Source organism: Halyomorpha halys, unplaced genomic scaffold, assembly GCF_000696795.3.
Source record: "Halyomorpha halys isolate HHAL.00 unplaced genomic scaffold, Hhal_1.1 Scaffold1015.1, whole genome shotgun sequence".
In the NCBI taxonomy this organism is placed as follows: Eukaryota; Metazoa; Arthropoda; class Insecta; order Hemiptera; family Pentatomidae; genus Halyomorpha; species Halyomorpha halys.
This window is the reverse complement of record NW_027114980.1, coordinates 129,544-140,913: the sequence shown is the minus strand read 5'-3', so window position 1 is coordinate 140,913 and position 11,370 is coordinate 129,544. Positions and strand designations below refer to the sequence as shown.

The following is an 11,370-nucleotide window of genomic DNA, read 5'->3' as shown; positions in this document are numbered from 1 at the left end:
TGCATCTTCCGTCACGTAATTCATCCGTATAATTAAAAATGAGCTTTTTAATAGTTTTTTATGAGATGTTGCCTCACGTAAATTCATTAGAACTAAAATCATTCCCTTTCGCTATAATTCATATAATAAAATAAAACCATCTATCCAACAGGTAACCAACTTATAAAAAAAAACAGATAATTAACAAAAAAGAGCTTTTTATATACTATCTTCATATACATATTTACAATTTTTAAATAAATATTAGAAACATCAATTGTTAAAAATAAAGTAATAATAAATAAATCATCTACCAAATCAAGTAAATCATAACTTATCTTCTAATTATAATAAAAAGAAAATTAATATCAAAAGTATGAAACTATGTTTTTATTCATATTTTCGGATTAAAAATAATTATTATTAAGTCCCATATTTAAAACTTTTAATTGAGAATCGAAACATTTAATTTTTATTGAAAATTGTACAAATTATGTGATATTTAGTTATTATTAATATAGTATTATTATATATTTATAATACCTTTAAATGTTCAAATATTGAATAAGAAGTTTAGGGAACTCAAAACTTGGCTGTTCAGGGTCTCGAAAATACAAACTTATCCTGCCTGACAATGCCTCATTGATTATTAAAATAAACTATCACCGTGAACTTCTGACATAAAAAGGCTAGCATTAATAAAAACATTTTGATTCATTATTATTATTTTTTTAGAAACTCTGAAAAACTTTTTGTTCTGAAATCTCACATCCTTTATGCATCGAGGTCGACCGGTGAATTTCTATTGGTGAAACTTTGTAATGATTCCTCTATCCAATTCACCACATCGTTTTTACTTTGCGGTAGTGCATGTAGCATCGTTAAACCATAAGATAAGACTTACCAGGGATAAATGTGAACTTTGTGGGCCCAACCGTTGATCGATGACTCTCCTGATAGATATTTCTAGACGCCAGGGATGTTTACTCTCGTGTAGACAGCGCTGTTATCTCTTCATGTTTAATATTCTCTCAAGAAAAGTCAAAGAAACAACTTGATCAGTATAAGAGAGTAATACTCCCTGGGTAGGAGAGAATAAACTACACCAGCAAGGCCTCAGGAGGAGAGCAAGATTTATTTTAAAGCAATAGCAAGCTGTGTGCTTGGGAATTGGCATGTGGCTGGGGCTTCTAGCTTTGTAATTTTTTTATTCTTATTTTTTATTTAAAAATAAGTTCACTTTCTGGAATGAAAGGTTTATTCAAGCATTTTTGATGTGGGTGAAGAAATTACTATTTTATGAAAATGATTGTTGTGAAGTTGTCATGGGATGGAGAATGGAGGAATAGAGAATGAGTACTGTTGTGGCACGCCTTTATGTGGGGAACCCTTTGTTGTGGCACGTGTTTTAAAAAGGTTGGGCACCTCTGATTAATTCAGTTCTCAACTGAAAACTAAATAATATTACAACCAGTGAATGGGATGTACCAATGATAATAATATAATATCATAGAGTTTTTTTTTATGAGAATTAATACAATCTGCCACAAATTAAGGGCATTAAGTATTAGTAGTCAAATACACATTCATACAATATATATAGAAATAATGGGGAAAAAGAACAAATAAAATAAAATTATGTAAATAATAACAATTACAAGAAAATTTTTTTAAAATGATAGTAAAGCAATATATATGTAAAACATAATACCATCTTGATTTGCATAAATAAAAATATGAATCTAAATCAAAAATTACACTGATCCCATGATTACAATAACTTATGTACATGACAAAAAAAAAATATATACATATAAATTTTAGTAACAATTAAATAAAAACACATACGCACCTCTATAAATATTTACATTCTGAAGGGGAACTCCGAGACAAGCCTGCCTCCCCCGTGTGAAAAGCAAGGCAGGGCTCCAAGAGGTCCCAGCGCTTCTTTCCCAGCCACGTCACTGGTATTGAGGGAAAATGGAGACTGAGTGAGAGCGCTTAAGTATCATGGAGGTAGAGGACATCCATGTATACCTCTCCTTATTTAATTAATTAATTATACGATTAATTTCGGAAAATCATACTCCTTCTCCTTTGCAAATGTCGCCTTGTCAGGTACCATCTGGTTTTTGTATTTTACGAAGCTAAGGATTAAATGTACATTACGATTTCCGTGAAATTGTTTATAGAATGATAGCTTATGGAAATTTCTTTGTTTTTACATAAGTTGTTTTGAATTAAAAACCCTCTTTCGTACAATATTATAAAATTTACTTCTAGAGTAAAAATCTACAAGAATGTTGATTTTTTCACAAAAACGAAAGGTATCGATTTAAATAGACGTAACTAAATGTTTACTGAGGGCTAATAAATTAAACGTTTAAAAGATTAAACTAAACAGCCAATCAGGAATTTAAGAATAATAAAATAAGATTTAAAATGAGAGATAACAAAAAAATTGTGATTTATTTTGCTCAATTTTAATTTTGTTCTTATAGACTAAATTTTGAATTCCTAAAATTAACAATTTGAAAAATATTGGTATTCACTGCTTTTAAAGTCCTTGTAAAAGTGAGAAAGGGCGATTGTGTTAATTGTTAACAACTTTGGGTAGTTAGTGAAATTCACAAAATTGTTGAATTAATGCAGCATATTATTAAGATTATTAATAATTTTTATAGCATCAGACTTATTAATTTCGTTTGCCTTATATATATTAAAATTGAATTATGTTATGTAGTTTGTTTTTGTTCTTTGGCATCTATTGTCGGGCTATAATTGTGTATTGTGTATCTCCATTATTAAATATTTTACTTTCACATAGATATTAAATTTGGAGGGCTTTCACTTTTTCATTTATAGAGATTTTTAGCCTTTGTAAATCAGAGATTGAGACGATCATTTGTATGTTTTGGACTTCCAGTAAAGTAGTGATCGTACCAGAACGTGCATCGAATCTGATTTCGATTTGTTTTTTATTCTGTAAGCTGATCTCCATAAGGACTCACCCATCTCTCTTCGTTTCTAACTTGAAAGGAAATGTGACTCATTAAAAAATACTTGGGATACCCTTGAACATGATGTCATCCTTGTAAGATATACAAGTTCTTTAAGAACTGATTAATGATAGAACTAAAGATATTAGTCATGTCTCCTTCTTATAAGCTGAAAGAATTAGCTTAGTTCCATGTTAAGAATTAATGAATCTCAGTTATTACAAATTCAATTATATGAAAATTAACATTTGCATCTTCCGTCACGTAATTCATCCGTATAATTAAAAATGAGCTTTTTAATAGTTTTTTATGAGATGTTGCCTCACGTAAATTCATTAGAACTAAAATCATTCCCTTTCGCTATAATTCTTATTTTTTCCCTGCGCAATTAGTGGTTCTGAATTCAGAAAATGTGTGTCTGTTCAATTAACGATTGATAACTTTGGCAAATAAATTAATAAAAATTGATGATGAAATAGGTGTTTTATTTACTCCAATCGACCATCGAAGATTTTTTTTTTTTTAGAACACTCGATGAATACGTCTGTAGTTTGATGCAAGAACATACAAAATTTCAGTGAAGATTTTAAAATTATGAAAGGAATATGGTCCGGGTGCGGTAAAAAAAAAACAAACTCAAATAGTAGAAATATACTATTTTAATGAGCCAACGTTTCGCCCCACGTTGCAGGGCTTCTTCAGGGCTATTTTGACTGCCGTCAAATATAATATATAATATATTCCTATTATAATGCCTGCAGGATTATCAGATTATTTAGTAGGATTATGTTGGTTAATGGGAGATTCTCTTTCAGAGTATGAAAGGTTCACTTGTCACAACACACCCTCGATACCTGCAAAAAGACATGTTTAGGTACTATGTCACACCACTGGAATATTTCAAATATTTTATAAATTTTTAAAATTCTACATAAAAACCTTAATCAAAATGAGTTCAACTCAGACCAAAATACTTCATATCCGAGGATTGAAATACATAACTAATAAGGTTTAACATTTAGATCTTTATATAACAACGCATTTCAATCACTTTTGGAATGATTCTACTTAAAACTTTAGGTAGAATTAAAAAGAAATTTTAACTTAAACCATATCTGTGAGAAGAAGATGGGAGAAGTCAGGGGTGCGGTCAGGAAATAAACAGAGACATATTTATTTGTCCCGGCGTTTGAACTTGAATTTGAGGCCTCATCAAGCATGGTTCAGCAGAGACTAGAGTGACTCTTGTCTATGTTGGAGCATCTCTCATCAAGGCCTCAAATTCAGGTCCAGACGTCAGAACAAATTAATAGGTTTTTGGTTTATTTTCTGACCGCAATCCTGACCATTTTCTCTTTATATTAATCTACGATCAACTGATAACACCACATTAAAAAATTTCTAGTATATCCGTGGGGCAGTGCAAGTCTGGATCCCAAAGAAATACGTTTATCCTCTTCGTATCACGAGAAATACCATAAACGCTATTTTCTAAAAAACGCTATATTCTCTATTTTTAAACGCTATTCTTAATTGTTTAGATTTTTTTTCAAGCTTGAACATTTCAACAAACATTTTGCCTTTTTTATTTTCAATATTAAATGCAAAATTTTATTTAAAAAAAACACCGCGCCTCGAGAATTTTGTATACAAGGATGGAATATGGTAGGAACTGAGTTTTATTGAATACATAAGCCCAATTTAGCTCAAATTAGTCGTGTTTTTAAATATTCCTACCGAAATCAAGTTAAATCAAATAGGTACATAATAGATCGTATAATAAAAAACAAATCAATGGGCAATTTAGAAATATATGAAGTATTACAATATTAATAAAAAAACAAAAACAATTTTAATGAATTCGTATTAACTGGATTCAAATTTTAATCATTTAACAGAAAGACGTTCGGACACTTCAATTAAAATTCGATTAGAATGTTTAAACTATCGATGAGAGACCTGATTTTTTGAGTACATATATTGAAATGATGAAATGCTTTATTATCATTTCGTAAACATTTATCAGAGGCAACTAATTAATCTACAAATCGACATTCAGTTGAAGTTGGACACAACTGATGTGAACATAGCGTTTCTTTATACCGGAATCTTTTTGGCACCTGGTACCTCCTGGAAGTTGGCATCGAGAAAAGTTTAAAACTTTAGTGAAATGGTTCAGTCATGCCAAAAATACCCGTGCCTTGAGGACAGTGGTGGGGAGCCTGACTCACTCAATCTATTTCCTGAAAATTCAAGCTGGTCCATCGCTGAGTCAGTGTTGAAGGAACCGTCCGTCTGGGTTGTGAGTTGTGTAGCTACCGCGTTTCTCATCACCTTTCTATTCCGGTAAGTTTACTTTTACGTTTTGTATATTGTAAATTATAAAGTGTTGGTATATCACTATTAAAAAAAAATTTAAAACGCTTGATGTAAAATGATGAATTAATTTTTCTGCCTCTCATCATTTATGAATTTGTATTTAATGGTTTGTAAATATCTCTTGGAAGGCTAAACTTTCTATTTCCACGTCAAGTAATTAACTAACTTATTTTTTATTTTTTTAATGTTTAAATTTCTTATGATATAAGTTATCAGCCAACGCATACAAAACTATATTATTTTATATATTATTATTTTTTTTACTATTATAAAATATCTAATCTGTTCTTATAATTTATATATAAAAATTACGATGTTTACTCAGCTCCTTTTTGCTGATGTAATATATTTTATAGGTTTAATCTGTTGCAGTGCAACAATAATTGACTTTAAATTTTTTTTTTATTAACACTTTATTTTTAACTAACACTGCATATTTATTTTTAAAACATATTTATGATATTATTAAAGGACATTAAATAATGTAGGTAATTTTTTTTCATTTATTGCTATGCCTAATATTTTCTCGTATAAATTCAATAATTAACATAATTAAATAAATAGTGGTCAAGTCTTAGCTAATTGATAGAATATGTTTTTTATGGATCATGAAAGACTTTTTTTTTTTTACGAATTTACGTTATTTTATTGTATATCTGGTAGGAAAGTTTTTTTCTTATAATTTTAATTATCTTCCATTATCAGTGATAATTGAATTTTTGAAGATGTCAAGAGTTTATATAGCGAGATAAGGGGTAATAAAATTAATAAGCCTATTACAGTGCCTAAATTATCTATTAGCATCACTTTTGCTAACATTATTTCTTTTCTTTAATTTTTTTTCCCGTAATTTGTTTATTTATATTTTATCTAATATTGGTTTGATGATCTCTTTCTTTGATAGTCTGATCATTTTCCTAGTTTTTAATACAATTTCTCTTCCATTTCGTTTAATGATTACGTTCATTATGCAACGTTTAATAACAATGAGTCTTTTAACAAGAATTATTGTCCAATGAAGTGTACCAAAGTTACGGTAATATTCAATAATTATCTTTTCAATTAATAAAAGATATTTATAATTATATAAATATTCCATTTTTTTAAAACTTTATTTTAAAAAAAAAATTGAGAGATCTTCCTAAAAAAAATAATATCAATGAAGTATATATTTTTTACAAAGAAAAAAAATTCTTTACTTTGCAAGCAGTGCTGCCCAAATATACTAGGTTGTTACAAAATACATTGCACTAGTATATCTGGTATTACTAGATATAACGTAAATTTATTTTACTTTTTTTTTTTTTAATTTTAATTTTTATTTTTTCCGTTATAACTATAATAATGCAGTGTTCTTTTATAACACATATGAAAGTTATGTTGCACTTTTTTTTTTTATTATCAAATTAAAAAATATATTTGTCAAACGTCTCAAACTCTAGGAGCAGATAAATTTTAAATATTTTTTTCCATGTAACAAAATTGATTATTAGCAAATTTTTTATAGGGAGGAAAAATATAGTATAAATGAAAAATTAAAAAAAAAATTTACCCATTTTTCAACCAAAACGTAGTGATATGTATCCAAAAAAAATTTAAATATCTTATTACTGGTAGGTTTTTGAAAAAAAAAAAATTATTCTCTTTTTTTTAACGAAGATATCTTTTAACGCATATATCTCTATTTATTTGTAAACATCGTCTTTAAATGTTTAAATTGTTCAGTACAAGTGATCTACGAGGGAGCTATTATCTATAGGAATAAGGGGAAGGATGCCATCCTTGAGATAAGATACGGTGAAAGGCCGTTGGCTATTAGGAAAAAGCACTAACTGTTGCTTTAACAGTAGCTACATTAAAATAAGTAATATTAAATGGGTGCAAACTTTGCAAAATGTAATATCCCTAATGGTGAGGAAAATATCTCAGAATGTTGAATAGGAATATGAACTTTAATAAATGAAATTCATAATGGGAGAAAGGGAAAAATTCCATTTACAAAATAACTAGTTATAGCTATTATTGTCTTCTCTCTGGTAAAAAAAAAATTAAAAATCTAATTTGAGCATTTTAAAAGTAAAGGATACTCTAGATCAAATTGCTTATAAAATTTTTCTTTTTAAGACTATCAATTTATGCCTGAACCAAATTTACACTTATGTATTGATTTTTTTTTTCAATTACTCTCTAATAATCATTGACTATTGCACAATTTTGTCAATACTGAAGCATAAATTTGATTTTGGCACAAAGTGGTAGAAAAAATTTTTATTAGAGAAATTATCTCTCATTTATTTCTAACCTCATTTTATATTGATATGGACAATGATTTGTTGTACAAAAATGATAGTTATTTTTGTTACACAATAAATCTTAAAATCTTAACAATAAATAATTAAGAAGGTGATCCTTTCTTTAACCTTAAGCTTTTAAATATCTTCTATTGTTTAAGTTCAACTCAGTCTTATTTATATCCTTTGCTATTGTCTGGCATTTCTTAATATGCGTGTTTATTTTTCACCTACTATAAATTTTCTAGCCTCTCGTCAATTCAAATGTGTCTGACCCTTTTATTCAACTTCAAATTTTATTTCAGTTTTATCAGTTATGATGTAAATATGCATTTTTATTTTTTGGACTCACTGTCGTTTGTTTAGTTTATCTGCTTGTGACGTCGATTAGTACAGTGTATGTATGTGCTTCGTTTTGTATTCTGAACTGTAATGTAAAATGTATATTAAAATATACATTTTTTGGCAATGCATTCTATATATTACAGTTTTTTTCCGTTCATAATTATATGTACTGTTCGGGTTTATTGGCAATAATTGGTAATTATAGTGTAATAGTTTGTTTATATATATTCTAAAAAATATGTTTAATAATAAAATAACAATAACAAATAATTTTTTTTTTCTACGCCACAGGAAGTGGGCTATTACGCTATTTTCCCTCTCGCAGCCCAATACAGTAACAAATAAAATGTATAAATATAAATATAAATTACAATTATGTGCACAAAAATAAATATTAACATTAAACAATGTTATACCGCATTATAATCCTTGAATGAAAACAAGAACGAAGACAGAGATACGTAAAGAAAGAAATATAACAAAAAGAGAAAAAAATTATCTTCATTTTCTCATTATGAGACTACTTTATTAATTTCTTTTCCTCATCTCTTAGGATCTTTTTTAAGATTTAAGTGAACATTACAGCCCACATATAAGAAACCGCTGAGGAACCTGATACTGCCTTTTCCTCATTTCATATATAATTGCAGGCAGAAATATTGGCGTGCAATACTTAAACTATGAAAGTTTGCTTACATTTGAAATTCAGTAATGGGTTCTTTTGTATACAGGCTGCATACTGAGTTATATCACCTATTTTTAAAAACATTTTTATAGTATTATTCTAGTGAGTTTTTTGTCGGCCACTGAGAACTGTGTGATAAAAATCAACTGTTGTTCAAAAGTGGGGTTGACACATTTATTGGCAGACTATTAAATGAAATCATGTAATACTTTCGATTGCAAAATATTTAGAAATTTTGCAATTTCTTATATTAACATAAATTTTCTTTATTTTCTAAAATGGATAAATAAACCTTAACCTCCAGTTTGAACAAGCATATCAAATTGGAGGTTGAGGTTTATTTATCCATTTTAGAAAATAAAGAAAATTTATGTTAATATAAGAAATTGCGAAATTTCTAAATATTTTGCAATCGAAAGTATTACATGATTTTATTTAATAGTCTGCCAATGAATGTATTCTATTTCTAAAATCTTAAAAATTTTTGAACAAAATTGCATTAACTTTCCATTATTCTGAAATAGTGATTTTTTCTTTTATCGGACTACTGCCATTGTTTTTAGAAATTTCGAAGTATTTTAAAAATAAAATACTGAAAATAATAATTAAAATATTGAAAATATTTTTCAGCTGAACTGTTACCCTGAATGCCTCAGTGAGGAGGGACCAAAATAAAAAAAGTAATTTCACTTTGATGTCACGAGTTGGTATTTTCACTGATCATGGAATTTCAATTTTGAATGTCATTCCATGGCAGCTTTTTATATAATATTTCCGTCATTATTATTATGATTACAATCCTATTATCCAATTATTTATTGGTCCCATCCCTTATACGATAAATTATGGATGCATATATCTGCGTTTTTCCAGAGTCAAGTCCAAAAACTCAGATCTAACAATTTAAAAATTTGGTCTTTTGTATTAAATGCCTTACTATTTAGTACAGGCCGTTATCTACAGTGCAAAATACTTAAATTAAAAAAAAAACTGACTTTACTAATGCCCAAATAAATTCTTCAATCATTTTTGTCTCACTCCCTTTACTCTGCAAATACAAATAATTAATTATTTAATATATTGTGATAGAAATAGTGATGTGTAAATCAGGCGTAGGTGTTTCAGTGTTTTGTTCTTTCTTCCGTAGTTGAAATTTTTCCAAATAGAAACAATGCTGAACTACAGTTCATCTAGGTTGGTTCATACAACTTCCTTCGTATAATCTGGATAACATGATTATATGCAAGTTACGTAAACCAATCAATCATCCTTCATCATACATTACCAAATTTAAAGTTGAAAGAAATTATTTGAAAATTAAACTTTATTTGTAATTCATTATTAGTTCCCCTATCTGACCCCTATACGCTCGGAAGAAATAACTGTCCGCAAGTATCAAAATATTCCCATCGAATACAGAGCTTCTTTGTTTTGTTTTTTCTGATCTCCTGAAAATCTTTTGGGATGTTCAGTTCTGAGAGCATAGAGTAAAAAAAGAAAACCGTGGGGCTCTGTTTGGACTGGTCTAAGAAAAAATTGTGGATGTAGCATGTTCTAGGATTTACGTTGCCATAAATACCTCGCAACTGACAGGGCGGGGGTAGTAGATTGGTTCTGTGATATTCATAGGAAACGGGAGTTCTAGTCGAGGGGCTTTATCTATCCCAGAGGGTGGCTAGCTGGATTATACAGATTTCTTTCATAACTTAAAATTCATACGATATGAAAGGGCCTGTTATTAGAATATTGATAGAGGTATCAAAATTGATTATATGAACGTAATTTTTGTACTCTATAAGGTATAAGTAGTATAAAAGTTCAATCCGAATTTCAATGAGTGAAAGAAACTTGCTTCGATAAAGGAATAGAGAGGGAGCAGTAAGAAGTTTTATATTGTTAAAATATTAATAATATTTTTGACTAAGTTGTTACGTTATATATTTTTTCGGACTGTATTAAACCTTTTTCTATTGGAAGAAGCAGGAAACATGAGTCCAGGCGTTGAATCATCATCCTTAAGTCAATACTTATCTTGGCATAGCCTTATTTCCAAAGTAGTATAAAGTATAAAAGTATAAGTAGTATAAAAGTTCAATCCGAATTTCAATGAGTGAAAGGAACTTGCTTCGATAAAGTATAGAGAGGGAGCGGTAAGAAGTTTTATATTGTTAAAATATTAATAATATTTTTGACTAAGTTGTTATGTTATATTTTTTTCGGACTGTATTAAACCTGTTTCTATTAGAAGAAGCAGGAAACATGAGTCCAGGCGTTGAATCATCATCCTTTGGTCAATACTTATCTTGTCATAGCCTTATTTCCAAAAGCAGCCGTCCAATCGCTGGCCTTAAACAGACTTTAAGATTCCGCTGTTCATTGTTTTTAAGCCTCTATCCGCTTATTCTCTCCTCCTTTATTGTCTCTCATTACTATTATGATTGCGCTGTGCATGACGGATTCTTTCATCTGACATTTCTGTTGGCCAGAAACTGTGAGTTAAGAAATAAAATCATTGCTTCTGATGATTTATCTTAAAACTCGTCATGGGATTGATCTTTCTATTATTGGAACTCCTAGCAGTGTCTTTCTAGTATCATGTTCCAATTACTCCGAACTACACAGATCTCATATTATTTTTGATCTCCACTTCCCAACCACAATTCAATTCTTTCCTTGATTCCCTCGGACAACA

General features: G+C 28.9%; 1 protein-coding gene across 17 annotated transcripts in view; it reads left to right on the top strand.

Annotated features, from left to right (window-relative positions):
- The window catches only part of LOC106687821 (F-actin-monooxygenase MICAL3), a 207,907-nt gene that overhangs the window by 68,236 nt on the left and 128,301 nt on the right, over positions 1-11,370 (top strand). For 5 of the 17 annotated variants that reach the window (XM_067052068.1, XM_067052058.1, XM_067052067.1 and 2 more), the window contains exon 1: positions 5,076-5,324. The exons of 2 other annotated variants lie outside the window; for them this stretch is intronic. In XM_067052068.1, the coding sequence (XP_066908169.1) occupies positions 5,149-5,324 (176 nt within the window). In that variant the 5' untranslated portion in view covers positions 5,076-5,148. Of the gene's footprint in view, positions 1-5,074; positions 5,325-11,370 lie in introns of those variants that run through there. 10 more of the 17 variants (XR_010844709.1, XM_067052061.1, XM_067052060.1 and 7 more) reach the window with 6 other exon arrangements.